The sequence below is a fragment of the Panulirus ornatus genome, chromosome 40 (assembly GCF_036320965.1).
Source record: "Panulirus ornatus isolate Po-2019 chromosome 40, ASM3632096v1, whole genome shotgun sequence".
In the NCBI taxonomy this organism is placed as follows: Eukaryota; Metazoa; Arthropoda; class Malacostraca; order Decapoda; family Palinuridae; genus Panulirus; species Panulirus ornatus.
The window spans coordinates 13,811,248-13,828,747 of record NC_092263.1 but is presented as its reverse complement, the minus strand read 5'-3'; the positions used below and the strand labels follow the sequence as shown (position 1 = coordinate 13,828,747).

General features: G+C 48.3%; 1 protein-coding gene across 9 annotated transcripts in view; it reads left to right on the top strand.

Moving 5' to 3' along the window:
* Positions 1-17,500, top strand: part of LOC139761441 (pleckstrin homology domain-containing family G member 5-like) — a 593,230-nt gene that overhangs the window by 374,510 nt on the left and 201,220 nt on the right. The window contains exon 1 of one of the 9 annotated variants that reach the window (XM_071685645.1): positions 16,805-17,500. This exon is cut by the window's right edge and continues 179 nt beyond it. The exons of the other annotated variants lie outside the window; for them this stretch is intronic. Coding sequence (XP_071541746.1) covers positions 16,972-17,500 — 529 coding nt within the window. The 5' untranslated portion in view covers positions 16,805-16,971. Of the gene's footprint in view, positions 1-16,804 lie in introns of those variants that run through there. 9 annotated transcript variants of the gene reach the window in all.

Below are 17,500 nucleotides of genomic sequence, written 5' to 3'. Positions count from 1 at the left end.
ACACGACGGTACAACCCTTGAAGGACCTATGTTCTTAGCGCTACCTCGCTAACGCGGGAAATGGCAAATATGTTTTGCGGGGTGCCGACGGGAATGGATGAAGGCAGCGAGTATGAATAGATACATGTGTATATATATGTATATGTCTGTGTATGTATATGTATAGGTTTGTATATGTGCGTGTGAGGGCGTTTATGTATATACATGTGTATGTGAGTGGGTTGGGCCATTTCTTTCGTCTGTTTCCTTGCGCTACCTCGCTAACGCGGGAGACGGCGATTAAGTATGATATATATATATATATATATATATATATATATATATATATATATATATATATAGGGAGTAGGTCAATCCATTCTCCCTCGAGGATATGAATCATCATTTCGAACTGTAGTATTAGTAGTTTCCCTCCGGAATCTGGTAGCGTCCGTGGTGGCAACCACTTATCATCCCCCTCCACAGCGAAATCACCGTGACGTAAGGTCGTCATTTCGCTCTGTCACGCGAGCATTACGGCAACAATGGTCTCAGCAGTTGCCATCGTCCCAATTATGCAACCATATTTTTTTTTTATATATCTTGGCCGTTTCTGCTTTCCAGGTCCGACCTGGTTGGTGGTACATTAGCGTCCGCCGTTGCGTTTGTGGGCGGCAGTGTTGCCGATCATGGTTATTATTTTGCCGGGCGATAGTGTTACTTTTATTTCTCCCCCCCCCCCTTTCTCTCTCTCTCTCTCTCTCTCTCTCTCTCTCTCTCTCTCTCTCTCTCTCTCTCTCTCTCTCTCTCTCTCGTCCAAAATTTTTACAGCATGTGAGGTGGTCTGGTTGAGGAGCTGCCGATAGGCTTGAGCTGGGCCTAAACTTCAGTTTTCTCCCCTTCCATTTTCTGTGATAGAAGGCAACCCCAGGCCCGTCCCCCCTATAGCACAGGAGAATAAGTGCTGACGGAACTTAAAAAAAAGGAAAAGAAAATTTTTTTTTGTGTTTTTTCTAAATTGAAAGAACAATTTACGTCTCTTTTGATGTCATTGCACAGTAATTGTGTTCAGTAGTTTTAAGGTATTCCAGTGATTGTTATATACATCGTCATATACATGATGTATATCATCATGTACATTGTATTGTGTATATATTCATTAAGTGAAATATATACGAAGCTTTTAAGAAGATGACAAAGTCAAGCCTGGGTATATGAAACACGAGAAGTCCCCCAGCGTTTTTGTGTAATACCACCACTTCAGTATACTTCAGTACACTTCAGTAAACTTAAGTAAACTTCAATACACTTCAACACACTTCAGTGCACTTCAATAAACTTTAGTACACTTCAGTGCACCTCAGCACATTTCATTACAGTTCAGCACATACTTACATATCATAATGTAACATACGTACATAACCTACATGTAACATACGTACATAACATACATGTAACAGAAGATACATAACCTACATGTAACATACATAACATACATGTAACATAGAATACCTAACATACATGTAACATACGTACATAATAGACATGTAACATAGAATATTTAACATACATGCAATATATGTACACAACAAACAGATGAACCACACATCATTCAACTCAAAATTTATGTTCTATGTCAAACAAGAAACAAAAAAACAATAATGCTTGGGTAAAACATGCCTCCTCCTCACACCATTTCAAAAAAACTTTGGTAGAAAGTGAATCATTTTTTGTCTCTCTCTCTCTCTCTCTCGAGGACGTTTGAATTATGGTCCTACGGGAGAAAAATATATATAAAGTGTAGAGTGGTCGTTTACTGCCCACACACGGACGGTCATACACGACAATCACCTTTCAATGATCGTAGCCAAGAGGGAAAACATACTTATATTCCATGAATCATTAAGTTTTTTTGGGAAGATCTTGCGAGACGTGTTGCCCAAGACTGAACTCAAGAAAGAAATACAAGAATTGGGTCTGTAATGACCCCTATTGAGTGGTCAACCAAGAACTCACTCTCTCTATCATCATTGTCATCATCATCATCATCATCATCGTAGACCCGACCAATGGCGAAGCAGCTTGTTGACCTCGATAGATTGGTGGTTTGGGATGTGTCCTCGATCAACCAAGTTGTTTGGGGGGTGTGTCAGGCAGGTAGGGTTCAGACCAGCCGGTGTGATGGTGGAGACACGAGGCGTCGTGGTGGTGGTGGTCGTGTTGGTCGTCCACACCACACACACACATGCACACGACAGCTGCTGTAGCCTTGGTCCAGGGGAGTCCAGACTGGACGACCTTCGACTGTCGTTTTCGGGGGTGGTTGGACGACCTTCGACAGTCGTTTGGAGGGGGACGACCTTCGACAGTCGTTTGGAGGGGGACGACCTCCGACAGTCGTTTCCAGGGGGCGTCTGGACGACCTCTGACAGTCATTTGGAGGGGGGACGACCTCCGATAGTCGTTTTCAGGGGGACGACCTCCGACATTCGTTTTCAGGGGGACGACCTCCGACAGTCGTTTTAGGGGGCGTCTGGACGACCTCCGACAGTCGTTTTCAGGGGGACGACCTCCTACAGTCGTTCCCAGGAAGCGTCTGGACGACTTTCCGACAGCACCAGCCGCCACCGCCTGTCGTTGAACAGCTTCCCGGGGTCGTCTTGGCGCAACAGAAAATGGCCCGTGTGGTACGAGTTATGGCACCCGGGGTCCCACGCGTTTCAGGTCACACTGAAGAAGACACGAGAGTCACGGTGAAATGGTCTGAAACGTGTGGTTTTTGGGGGGCGTCGTCTCGCGCAATTTGAAGATGTGTTTCGAAAGCTCCGGGGTCGAGATAATGCCACAGGGAAGAACAACGGTGTTGTTTTCTAAGGCTTGAAGACCTGTGTTGAGATACCCTATTTTGACCTCTCGTGTTCTATGATTGAAGGGTTCGTGCACCTTTGACCCCCCATTTTCGTTTCGCGTATTGATTTGCGTTTTCTTCATCATTTTTTCTGGTTCTTCTTAAGGGGGAACGTTTCTAGTGTTCCATTTTCCCTCTGTTATTGTGAACTGCGTACACTGATGCACGGGTCATATGTGGATTTGTGATGACATATGACTCATATATGGAGGCATAGTGTGATATATATATATATATATATATATATATATATATATATATATATATATATATATATATATATATATATATATATATATATTATGATGTCATATATACAATGAGTGTTATATATATATATATATATATATATATATATATATATATATATATATATATATATATACACACACACACACACAATTCTGTATTAGAATGTCAAGTACGATGGCAGGTGTGTGTGTGTGTGTGTGTGTGTGTGTGTATATTTTGCCGTGCGCCGCGTGCGGTGATTCGTTGAATATAACAACCATGATTTTAGCATATTGTGGTGATATGTTGATTAGAACGATAGATGTATGATTTTGGCATACTGTAGTTGTATGTTAAATACAGTGATAATCGTGTCAAGTCATAAGAATAGTGTTAGTGTCATATATCACATATTTCACTGTGTCATATATCACGTTTTTACTTCTATAATCTCCCTGGTATGCTGGGGAGGGTGACAGTATATCAGAATTATACCCAATCCTCGTATGACGGGTAGACAAGGTGTATAATGTATAATATGACGGGATTAGCGTATAATACAATGATGTGTATGTGTGTGTGTGTGTGTGGCGTGGTTCATACGAGTCGTGATGTGATGATCCTATATATATATATATACCCAGGTTTGATGAAGTGTTGTGAGTAACGAGCGTTTTTTTAGTGGTGATATACAGCGAGTATATTGCCACCTTTCCTGCCATCGCAAATGGTGGGTGTATACGAAAGTAGCGACCAGCATGGCACGCCATCAATATTGTAGACTTGGTATTTCCCGCCATCGTAATTCGTAGTGTATGATGCGCAGTTGCTGTGCGCTGATGTATTGTATTGTGCGCTGTTGTATTATATGTTCTTGTATTATGTGTTGTTGTTGTCTGTTTGTGTGTTGTCTTAATGGAAATGTTTTTTTTGTGACACATCTGTTGAAAGGTCTGTTTTAAATTGGTCTGTCTATATATATATATATATATATATATATATATATATATATATATATATATATATATATATATATATCAATTGAGGTTATTGGAGGAATTAGTTTGTCGAAATCAGTGTTTTTTAAATCAGTAAATAGGGAAAAATAGGTTTATTCTAAATTGCTTATCATTTCTTATGATTTGGTCGGGTTGGTCAATACACACGTGCTATTCTGTGGCCTTGCATTTTACCCCTTTTCCTCTGTGTGTTATTAGGCCAAGGTTGAAAACCAGCCCCATCAAACCCCACCGCCAAACCCCTCCCCCACATAGATTAACCCAGTTTCCCCAACCCTTGCCCCTCCGTCTCTCTCTCTCTCTCTCTCTCTCTCTCTCTCTCTCTCTCTCTCTCTCTCTCTCTCTCTCTCTCTCTGTGCCGCAGGTGCGTGCGTGTGTGTGTTCGTGTGTTGCGGCAAGGTAAGGCCAAGACGGGTGGAGACGGGTGTGGGGTGGGGGCTGGGGTTGTGGTGGGGGTTGTGGTGGGGGTTTGCGTGGGGGGGAGGGGAGGTCATATGGCATATCATTGCACTGTGGCCCGAATTCGGGGCTCGGCGTGGCCCGGCGTGGCCCGGCGTGGCGTGGCCCGGGCTACTGGCGTGATCCCACGAAGCGCCACACGGGGCGACCCGTCGCACAGTTTCTGCGTTGCCCCGGACGGACGGTACAGTTTAACCCTTCATTCACGACGGTACGACCACCCCCCCCCCCCCCCCTCAGCAGCACATAGGGACGACTTCTTGATCGAGTACGACTGGTCGATCGTCTGGTACGATGGCGTGGGGGTCTGTCACGTGACGACGACCCCCCCCCCCATCCTAACCAAGGGTCGTTAAGTCGAGCACAACAAGGGAGACGGACAGTCGTATTGTGTTCAGGATTCGCGCCTTCGTGCTCACAGGGTCGTACTGTCGTGCTCACAGGGGCGTACCGTCGTGCTCACAGGGGCGTACCGTCGTGCTCACAGGGTCGTACCGTCGTGCCCAGTGGGTCTAACGACGTGCTCAGTGGGTCGTAATGACTTGCTCACAGGGTACGACGGTACGACCCTTTGAGCACGTCGTTACGACCCTTTGAGCTCGACGGTACGACCCTGTGAGCACGACGGCACAGGGTCGTGCTCACTGGGTCGTGCCGTCGTGCACGATAGCGGGATTATGAACACCCACTCCGCCTCTCCTCCAAAGCCCTGCAAGATGAAGATAATCTAAGATAACTTTGTTTTTTGGGGGGAGGGGAGGTTTATATTTCACAGCCTCGTACCTCGTACAAGATGTAGGTGGGTTAGGGAGGGGCGTGGGTGAGGTTAGGGTGGGCGTGGCTACATAGGCGTGGGTAGGAGGCCTTGAGGCGTGGTTTGGTAGTATTACTCCGACGTCGTGTTTTTTTTTTACATAGCATGTCCGCGCGTCGCTTACGTCCTCTGTTCACCGGAACGACTACCTCATCGGTCGTTTCATTTCTCTCCGTCGTGGTCGTGGTGACCCACCTCACCGCTGTTTCTGACGATCGTCTTTTTTTTTTTAATTGCGCTACCTCGCAAACGCGGGAGACAGCAACAAAGCAAAAAAAAAAAAAAAAAATATATATATATATATATATATATATATATATATATATATATATATATATATATATAAATGGAACTTGACCGCCCACACGCGTTCACATTTACATAATAAGTGGGAGTGTGCCTTTGTGTGGACCAGGAGGCCTATTGTTACGGCCAGGGGGGGGTTTTTGACTGCCGCGTAATGAGAGAAAAAAAAGAAATATTTCCTGTGAAGCTCTATACTAGAAAGTCTTTGTTTTTATATATATATATATATCTTCGTTTTGGAAGTGAGATTAGGAAATGGCGTTTTGGTCGCGGGGGGAAAAATAATATAATCAGTTTAAGAGCTTTCTTGGTCATTTTTGTCGTCACTTTACAGGTAATTCTGTAGATGTTTATTCTTTTATTGTTGTTTATGCTAAGGTATTCCTAGGAGATATCATTGCATAGTACTGTCGTCTGGGCTAAAATTTTCCAGGGCCTTCAAGATGGTCATATGGTCATTCGATGTTGCGATGCGACAAAACCCCATTGTATACCAGATTGATTGAGTCTACCCTCCCAGATTGTCTGGCTAGTTTTCGTTTTCTTTATCACTTTATTTACGTGTTATCTCGGGTTTCGCGTAATACCTTGGAGAACGCAGTGGATGAATGGGGGTCTACATTACCCTGCTACTGGAAGTAGTGAAACACCCGATTGAGTATATATATATATATATATATATATATATATATATATATATATATATATATATATGTTACACACACACTTGTCTATATTTTTTAATCATTCAAATGTATATTCATGATATGCAAAGAGGCCAAGAAAAAAAAAAAGAAAAAGAGAAAAAATACATTGTGCTTGCAAACAAAAGCCAAAAATAGCTGAAGAAAACGTGAGCTGGAGAGGACAGTAGTGCAACTAGGGGGAGGGTGGGGGGCGGCCTCTCTCTCTCTCTCTCTCTCTCTCTCTCTCTCTCTCTCTCTCTCTCTCTCTCTCTCTCTCTCTGGGGTTAATAATGGCTCAGTGATGACAGGTATTAACCTGTGCCCAAGATTGACCGGGTTAGCTGATTATCCTGTGGCCCAGATAGACCTCGACCGACCCCCCTTCCCCCCTTTCCCCCCACCCTTCCCTACCCCCTCCTCAAAACCTCCCGAAACCCCCACCCACCCCCCTCTAGGAACAGCCGGTCATTACGACGGTGACCCCAGACTGCAGTAACGACCTGGGGGAGGGGGGTAGAGGGGTGTCTGGTTCCCCTCTTGTCTGTCCCCCTTCCCCCTCCACCTCTGTCCAACCTAGAATTCGTCCACGAGAACCGAGGGGAAGGACACACAACCACGCCCTTGGTTCTAGTATCATACGTTGTTGTGGCAACTCCTCTAGGGGAGGTGTGTGTGTATGTGTGTGTGTGAGTGTGTGTGTGTGTGTAGGGGGTGGGTTGTTATGGGGTTGTATGAGGTACTCAGGGAAATTCTGGGGCCATGTGGGTGATTGGGTGGGTGGGTAGATGGGGTCTGTGGGGGTGGGTGTTGAATGGGGGGATCCGGGGGGGTAATGAGACACTTGAGGTGTGGGGTGGTTTATTGCAAAGGGGGGGCGGAGGGGGGGAGGGAGGATTTTCAACTCTCTTCTCCTGTGGGGTAAATGCTCAAAGTTTTTCAATGTAGAGAACTTTATATTGCTAGTATTGCCTTGGGGGATATATATATATATATATATATATATATATATATATATATATATATATATATATATATATATATATATATATATTTTTTTTTTATTTTTATTTTTTTTTTTTCATACTATTCGCTATTTCCCGCGATAGCGAGGTAGCGTTAATAACAGAGGACTGGGCCTTTGAGGGAATATCCTCACCTGGCCCTCTTCTCTGTTCCTTCTTTTGGAAAATTAAAAAAAAAAAAAAAAATATATATATATATATATATATATATATATATATATATATATATATATATCCCTGGGGATAGGGGAGAAAGAATACTTCCCACGTATTCCCTGCGTGTCGTAGAAGGCGACTAAAAGGGGAGGGAGCGGGGGGCTGGAAATCCTCCCCTCTCAGTTTTTTTTTAATTTTCCAAAAGAAGGAACAGAGAAGGGGGCCAGGTGAGGATATTCCCTCAAAGGCCCAGTCCTCTGTTCTTAACGCTACCTTACTAACGCGGGAAATGGCGAATAGTATGAAATAAAGATATATGTGTGTGTGTGTGTGTGTGTGTGTGTGCTTTAGGAGGTCTGTCAATGGCGTTTTGCCATTAACCATTAAGAAACTGGCCGTGAGACAAGTCTTGAACAAGTATTGAAGAGGCTTTAGGCAGTTAATGTCTTATTGAGACTTTCTCCCAATGCCTCTTTCTCCTTCACCATCCACCACCACCATCCCCATCACCATCCCCACCATCACCAACACCACCACCATCACCATCCCCATCACCACCACCATCCCCATCACCATCACCACCATCACCATCACCAACACCATCACCATCCCCATCACCACCACCATCCCCATCACCATCACCAACACCATCACCACCATCACCACATTCTCTCTCTCTCTCTCTCTCTCTCTCTCTCTCTCTCTCTCTCTCTCTCTCTCTCCCTCTCTCTCTCTCACACAACAGATGCCAGTGACCATTTCCCCGCCCACCATCGCTTGATGACACACCTCGCAATGCACATCTTTAATTCCCCCTCGTTTCCCGTTTTCCACGTCGCTGCCGTGACAGAAAACGACCGTGAAGAAGTCCTTTCCCCCTTCCCCCCCCCCCCTCCCCCGTGTGACATCCCTTCATACGCCATTGACTTCAGCGGGACAGTGACATCGACCCAACACGTCCCATTGATGGAAAAACCAGGAAGGGTATATATATATATATATATATATATATATATATATATATATATATATATATATATATATTCATACTATTCGCCATTTCCCGCATTAGCGAGGTAGCGTTAAGAACACAGGACTGGGCCTTTGAGGGAATATCCTCACCTGGCCCCCTTCTCTGTTCCTTCTACGTTGTCTTCCCACCAACCATTCCCATCCCCATTCCCCATCACCATCTTCATTATCGTCGTCCCCCCTCTCCCTCCCCTCTCCCTCCCCTCTCCCCCCAATTGACGTCAGCAGTGGTGGTTGCGACGTCAGAAGGGGGGGAGGGGGATGAACGATGACTCCCCTCCTCCCCCCCCTTCATTGATTTCCTTGTCTCGTGTGTGTGTGTGTGTGTGTGTGTGTGTGTGTGTGTGTGTCTGTCTGTCTGTCTGTCTGTCTCTGTCTCTCTGTCTCTCATCCCCCTTCCCTCTACTCCCCCTTCCCCCTTCCCCCTTCCCCCCCACATCAACCATGGTTCAAGCAATGGTCTCATGTCGGTGGCTGACGTCAGTAGCGAGGCTGGATGGGTCCGTTGTTTTGTGGTGGGTTAGTGGCTTGTGGTGGGTTAGTGGCTTTTCAGTTGGTACGCCGGGGTCCCTCCCTTAAGTGGCAGGGGTTAGTGGCATGTGGTGTTCCTGGGTCCTACTTAAGTGGCAGGGGTTAGTTGCATGTGGTGCGTCCGGGTCCTCCCCTTAAGTGGCAGGGGTTAGTGGCATGTGGTACGCCGGGGTCCCTCCCTTAAGTGGCAGGGGTTAGTGGCATGTGGTGCGTCCGGGTCCACCCTTAAGTGTTAGGGGTTAGTGGCATGTGGTGCGCCCGGGTCCATCTTAAGTGGCAGGGGTTAGTGGCATGTGGTGCGCCCGGGTCCTCCTTCTTAAGTGGCAGGGGTTAGTGGCATGTGGTGCGCCCGGGTCCTCCTTAAGTGGCAGGGGTTAGTGGCATGTGGTGCGCCCGGGTCCTCCTTAAGTGACAGGGGTTAGTGGCATGTGGTGCGCCCGGGTCCTCCTTAAGTGGCAGGGGTTAGTGGCATGTGGTGCGCCCGGGTCCTCCTTAAGTGGCAGGGGTTAGTGGCATGTGGTGCGCCCGGGTCCTACCCTTAGGTGGCAGGGGTTAGTGGCATGTGGTGCGCCCGGGTCCTTCCCTTAAGTGGCAGGGGTTAGTGGCATGTGGTGCGTCCGGGTTCCCCTTAAGTGGTCAGGGGTATTATGTTGTATGCATGTGGGTAGTGGCATGTGGTTAGTGGCATGTGGTGCGCCCAGGGGGTCATGTGCTGGAAGGCTGGGGAGGGGGGAAGATGGGGGGTTGGGTCACGAAAGGCGTATGTAGCAGGATGCGGACAAGAATAGACTGTTGGGTCATGTGTGGGGTGACCATGGGCTTAAGGTCACGGGGAGGGAGGGAGGGAATATATGAGGTCAGGGGGTCATATTAGGTCACGGGGAGGGTGGAAATATGAGGTCAGGGGGTCATATTAGGTCACGGGGAGGGGGGAAATATGAGGTCGGGGTCATATTAGGTCACGGGGAGGGTGGAAATATGAGGTCAGGGGGGTCATATTAGGTCACAGGGAGGGGGGGGAAATATGAGGTCAGGGGGTCATAGCTGCCGATCAAATCACGAGACGAGAAGCGAGGTCATAGGTGTCGCTCAGGTCACGGAAGGGGGGGGGGGAAGAGAGGGGATGGGAGGAGGGGAGGGGAGGGAGGAAATCGAAGGTCAGAGGAGCAATTTGCGTCACGTGATGGAAGCAGAGGTCACACCAGCACCTCAGGTCACGGGGGCCGCATGGCCAAGGTCAGAGAGAGTCGTTTAGTGGAAGCATCAAGGTCAAACAGGGTGAAGATGATGAAGAAGACGAAGTAAGATGAATAAGGAAGAAGAAGAAATAGAAGAAAGAAGAAGAGAGAAGAAGAAGAAGAAGAAGAAAAAGACGAAGAAGAAGACGAAGAAAGAAGAAGAAGAGAGAAATAAGACGAAAGAAGAAAAAATAGATAGATAGATAGATAGATAGATAGAGAGAGAGAGAGAGGTGTGGGGGTGGAGGAGGAAGACCATAATAAAAGAGGAGGCGAGACACTGAGAGAGTCTTGGCTTCCTTCCTTCCCTCCCGCCTCACTCCTCCAGGATCAGTGTGGGATATAGGCCAGGAGGAGCCATAACAGGGGCCCTAACTCCTGCACCCTTGGGGGCCCTTGAGGGACCAGAGAGAGAGAGAGAGAGAGAGAGAGAGAGAGAGAGAGAGAGAGAAGGGGTTCCTTTGTCTGTCTGTTTCTCTGTCTGTTTGTCTGTCTCTTTCAACACCAAACTGCCGTACGTAACCCTGGTCTCTGAACAGACAGACAAGGTTAGATTGTGGGGTGGGGGGGGGGGGGTCAGGTCACAGCCTTGTTTTGACCCGAATGGGAAGGGGGGGATCTTACGGTTGACCTAAGGGTGGAGGGGGAGGGGGGTCAAGTCAGGTCAAAGCAGGTCAGGGTGTTGGTAAAGAGGGGTTAGATAACTGGAGGTCAGGTCAGGTCAGGTCAGGTCAGGTGGTGTTTGGACAGAAAAATAGAAGGATAGGTCATTAAGGGGGTTGAGTCAGGTGAGGTTTGGATAACAGAGGGATTAGATTATTGAGGAGTGGGGGGTTTCGGGGGTGGAGGAGGAGGGTCAGGGGTCAGGTCAGGTCAGGTCGGGGGTCGAATCAGGTCAGGTAGACGTCAGGGTACATATCCGTCAGGCAGGAAGACGGGCGTCGGGCGTAACGAGAGCTGATGATAAAGTCGAAAAGTTTCCTTCGATTTGGAAGGACGAAGAAAAAAAAAAAGGGAATTCGATTTGGGGGAAAAAAAGGGGAAAAATGTCTCATGATTTCGATTTGAAGAAGAATCGGCCGTGGATGACGAGTGGATGATGACCCGGGACGTGGATGATGAGAGTGGATGATGACCAGGGACGTGGATGACGAAGTGGATGACCAGGGTCGTGGATGACGAGTGGATGATGACCAGGGACGTGGAGGTGGATGACCAGGGACGTGGATGATGAGGGTGGATCACCAGGGACGTGGATGAGAGTGGATGATGAACAGGGACGTGGATGACGAGGTGTTTGACCAGGGACGTGGATGACGAGTGGATGATGACCAGGGACGTGGATGACGAGGTGGATGACCAGGGACGTGGATGACGAGGTGGATGACCAGGGACGTGGATGACGAGGGTGGATGACCAGGGACGTGGATGACGAGGTGGATCACCAGGGGCTTGGATGACCAGGGACGTGGATGACGAGGTGGATGACCAGGGACGTGGATGACGAGGTGGATGACCAGGGACGTGGATGATGAGGGTGGATCACCAGGGACGTGGATGACAAGGTGGATGACCAGGACGTGGATGACGAAGTGGATTTCTTGCGGTGGATGACCAGGTGGATGTCTCGCGGTGGATGAGGCGGGCGGTGGCTGGCCGGCGGAGGAAATGGTCGTAATAATTGTTTATGTGACCTTCGACCCCCCACGACATGAGGTCGGGTCATGAAACGTTAAGGCTCCCAGCTGCGCCAGCTGGATGAGACAGGCGGTCACCCCGATGTCTGTCTGTTTCTGTCTTATCTGTCTGTCTGTCTGTCTCTCAGGCGCGTGTTACTCCTGTGGGGTTGGGGGGGGGGAGAAGAAGGGGGAGGTACGTGGGGGGAGGAGAAGGGGAGGTATGTGGGGGGGAGGAGGAGAAGGGGGAGGTATGTGGGGGGAGGAGGAGAAGGGGGAGTTATGTGGGGGGTGGGAGAAGGGGAGGTATGTGGGGGGAGGAGGAGAAGGGGGAGGTATGTGGGGGGAGGAGGAGAAGGGGAGGTATGTGGGGGGGAGGAGGAGAAGGGGGAGGTATGTGGGGGGTGGGAGAAGGGGGAGGTATGTGGGGGGGAGGAGGAGAAGGGGGAGGTATGTGGGGGGGAGGAGGAGAAGGGGGAGGTATGTGTGGCGGGGGGAGGATCACATATGGATCAACCTTGGCTTGGCTGGCTGATCACAGGGTATATTGCTGTGAAAGGGGGGGCCTCTCTCTCTCTCTCTCTCTCTGTAGACCATTTTCCCTTCTGCTCTACCAAACATGCAATTGTTTGGTAAACAATCGCATGTTTACACAAATGGCGTCCTAGCTTCGTCTCTTCGATGTATATCAACTGACTGTTATATATCTCTCTCTTGCGTCTCCCCTGATGATGATGTGATTATTACACGAAAGTGCACTTGGGAACTTATCGTGTTTCATTTTCCCAGTGGACTCGAAGGAATATATATATATATATATATATATATATATATATATATATATATATATATATATATATATATATATATATATATGTGTGTGTGTGTGTGTGTGTGTGTGTGTGTGTGTGTGTGTGTTAAGCAACATCTTCACAGCCGTCACGGACGAGGGCGTGTCGCAGGATCACGGACGTCCTTGGTCCTTGGGTGGGAGAGGAAGAGACGAGGTTGCCATCTTGTGAGATATATGGAGGTTATAACCAACGTTATAATGAAATCCTTGCGAACGTACATCTTAAACCCCTCTCTCTCTCTCTCTCTCTCTCTCTCTCTCTCTCTCTCTCTCTCTCTCTCTCTCTCTCTCCCAGGGAGAGTGTGGGAGATAAAGTCCCTTTCCCCCCCTCTCTCTCCCAGGGAGAGTGTGGGATATAAGGTCCCTTCCTCTCTCTCTCTCTCTCTCTCTCTCTCTCTCTCTCTCTCTCTCTCTCTCTCTCTCTCTCTCTCCAAGGGAGAGTGTAAATGATGGTCATCATATTGCCCCCTTTTGTGAGTGCTGAGGGGTGGGGGGGAGGGGGAGGGAGGGGGGGCGACGCACCGCCTGAGCAGTGTGTGTGTGGGGGGGAGGAGGAGGGGGAGGGGGTCGTCCTAAGCGTTTGTCGTCTCTTGGTTTTAATGTCGAGGTCGTGCGCCAGGGTCGTCCCTAGGGGGGAGAGAGAGAGAGAGGGGTCGTACTGTAGGGGAAGGGGAGGGGAGGTCGTCGTTCTCTAGGGGCAGGGGAAGGGGTCGCTCTCTAGTGGGGGCAGGGGAGGGGTCGTACTCTGGGGGCAAGGGAAGGGGTCGTTCTCGAAATCATTTTTTTCATATAAATTCGAAGAAAATATTTTGACAGTGTGAGTTGAGACACGTCTAATTACAACCCCTTTACTTTAGGGAAAAATTATATCCGGGTTACATAAAGGCGGGAGTTTAAATTCCTATTTTCTTCCTCCTCTGTCCATTTTCTTATGAATGCTTTTCTGATGATTTCTCGAAAATCGTAGAAAATGGGAAGGGGGTAAGTCTTAGCCAGGCAAGGGGGGGTGAGGAAGGGGCGGGGGGGGGAAGGGGGGGGGTCATTCAGTATAATATATGCTCGGGGGAAGAAAGTGCTTTGTGGGCAGATGGCATTACGTTTGACGTTTTCTTTCTGAATCATTCGCCGTTTTCTTTTCCCTTTTTTTTTTTGTAGCATTTATTTGTATTAATACCAGTATGGTCCATGAGCACTATAATCCTCCCCCTTGTCTAATTGGACTAGCAAATCAGGTGTTGGAGAATTAATCTAATCTAATGTGATTAGTAAAAAAAAAAAAATAGGATTAGCAGAGGGATCATTTTGGGCCCCAATCATCTAAACTATGCCACTTACCCAGAGACTTATCGTAGTGCACTTTAGAAGGGATTTAAACTGTAGTGTGACCAACCCACTCACTTAACTATTACTTAATGGAATTACTTTAGTAACCTACCTACTCACTTACAAGTTACTTTATGGAATTACTTTAGTGAGCTACCCGGTCACTTACACACCTACTTTACCTCATCACTTAGCGAGTTACTTAACAAAGTCACTTAACAGTCATTCACTTTGTATATCAAAGATTGAAGGATATATGATACACCATTCATTCATTCATCGATTGTTCATTCACGAACCTTTATGCACAAATACACACACACACACACACACACACACACACACACACACACACTTCCCCCTCCCCTCCCCTCCCCCTCCCCCCCCTCCCCCTCTCCCCCTCCAAAAAAATATTTTTGAAGGCCAGGGGAAGTAATGAGAAAGTTAGATTACTCAAACTCCATTTTTTTTTTCTTTCTTTCTTTTATGGAAAGCAGACGCTAATTTTCCCAGCTGATGAGTCTCTCTCTCTCTCTCTCTCTCTCTCTCTCTCTCTCTCTCTCTCTCTCTCTCTCTCTCTCTCTCTCTCTCTCCTAACATCCCCACCCCACCCCTCCCCCCCACTTCCCTTTTTCTTTTGAAAAAGAGAAAACTCGGGATTCTTAACCCCCCCCCCCCCGTTTTCTTTATCAAGTCCATTAACGAGAGGACGTATATATTCGCCGAGTGTGTGTGTGTGTGTGTGTGTGTGTGTGTGTTCAGAATGCATCGCATACCATGAACACATTTTCTTTTTTTTTTTGCATTCTTCTAAGTCTTGACAACCTCATTTCCATTTTCTTTTGTACATAAAGAAGGGTTGTAAATGAAGCCGAGTAAATATAGAAAAGGGGGGGGAGGGGGGGACTGTAAATGAAGTTGGACTCGTGCTGTAAACCACTCCAGTTCAAGATGGCCAACTTCACTACAGGGGGATATAGAGAATGTAAATATCACCTAATCACATTTTACTCGTGTGTTACCTCGGTCTGGTGTCTTCCTTTGAACATTGCTCGCCACTGCCGCTTGGTGTGGTACTTTCCAACACCGTGTCCTCCTTCGAATCTCCTTAGCGTTGTCCCTTGAGGTCAAAAGGGCCATGGGAGTGGGGGAGGGGAGGGGGGGAGGGAGGGGGAGAGGGATAAGCAGTGTATAAAACACGGGTCACTGCCACGGAGAAGATGGGATGGGCGTCGTAGGATTCGGGTGTAGAAAACGGGTTAAACCATCGCTTTGATAGAAAACGGGTTAAACATCGCTTTGACAGAAAACGGGTGGCGGGGTCACATTGCGTTTAAAGCGGTGATTCTTCGCTTAAAAAAAAGAAAAGAAAATGTCTGGCTCACAGTCTGTGGTGTTTTGAAACTACAAAAATTGCCTGACCTCCATAGGTTTAGAACATAGAAAACGGCGGTACCCTGGGAGGTCCAGGCTATAGAAAACGTGGGAACTTGCAGCGAAAACGGAGGGTAATTAGAAAAAAGAGAAAAACGTGGGAGGGTAGTAGCTTTGATGATAGAAAACGTAGCGAGATATTCCAGACTGTGAGGTAAAGATTGGGCCTCAGGGGCGCGGGTGGGGGGGGGGGGGGTAATTAAGTTAATCACTTAAGAGATGATTGGGTGTTAGACAATTAGTCTTTGTGTCCATACCTCTCTGTTTTTTTCTTCCCCCAGGTTAGACTTGTCATATGGTAGATTTCTACACATTCTCTTTGGAGTTAAAGTTTAAAAAAAAAAGAAAGAGGATGTATGTTATGTCTGAGGGTTTGGGTTTCCTTTTTATATCAATGACGAACATTTTTTTTTTTTCTAATTGCTTCTCTTCTTTGCGACGCGCGACGGCCCGACCCCCCCACACTCATCTCGCCCTTGATCGTATGGATGATGTCGCGTCGCCGGACACATCAGAGATGCCAGATGTACACACACACACACACACACACACACACACACACGTCGTCTTTATCATCTCCTTATCAGCGTTCTGAGCAAGTCCCAGAGTGGGCCAGGTCTCTCTTCCCGTGTTATCGGTGCTGATAAGCCCGGCTGGACACAGACAACAGTTGTGAGTTAAGAGCCGTGTGAGGTGGGAGGGCGCCCCCATAGCTGGCCTCCGTTCCTCCTTTTCCACGAGAGAGAGAAAGACCAAAAAAAAAACTGTTTGAGGAATGTGCCCTTGACGTCCTGGGTGTTGGTTCGGGTTGTGAGGGAGTGTGCGTGCGTGCGCGCGCGCGTTTGTGTCTTGATTCATGTAACCGTCTCATCCCCGTCAGGTGTGGAGGAGATCCTCATCCTCCTCCTCCTCCTCCTCTTCCTCCTCCTCTTCTTCTTCCTCCTCCTCATAACGTGCGAGTGTGAGGAACTCATGAGGCGGTGGCGGTGGTGTGGTGGTGGTGGTGTGGTGGTGTGAGCGTACAAGACCCACGTAGTTAACCCTGTGTGGTGGTGGTGTGGTGGTGGTGTGGTGGTGGTGGTGTGGTGGTGGTGTGGCGGTGGTGTGGTGGTGGTGTGGCGGTGGTGTGGTGGTGGTGTGGTGGTGGTGTGGTGGTGGTAGAGGAAGGAGTAGTGGCGGACGTGTGTGCTGGGGTGACGGAGGGACTTGCACACACCCTCTTTCTCTCACCCTCTCTCTCTCTCACTCTCTCTCTCACTCACTCACTCTCCGACCTGTGCGATACTCACTCTCCGACCTGTGCGATGGCTACGTACGTCAACAGGAGGCCTTTGTCGTGCGAGGTCCAGCTAAGCGTCATCCAGGAGGAGGAGATAGAAAGCTTGAGGAAGAGGAGGGAGTGGGTCGGTACGGGCAAGCTTGGGCGTCTGAGACGAAGCAAGAGCGCCAGCGACGGTGACCTTTGTGGCCTCGACGACCTCCTGGGCGTCGGCCCGATGGCGTCGTCGTCGGATAGCGACGTCTCTGGCAGCGTCGACGACCCTGGGCGTCGGAACTACGATCATCTGGAGGACGAGTGGAAACCCTTGGGTCCAGAAGGAGTCGAAGTGACACGTTACAATTCTCCTACTCGAGGGTTCAAGCAGTATCCCTTCGACTGCTATAATACCGGCGCGTTCGAGGGCCAGGTGGGCGCCGCCTTCGAGGAGGACCGGCAGGTCGGCCTCGTCCTAGGCGCCCACGAGGACGACGAAAAGGCCTATGTCGGAGCCAGGCAGAAGGTCCTCCTTCAAACAAGGAGCTTAGATCAAATCAAACCCAAAGGGAACAAAT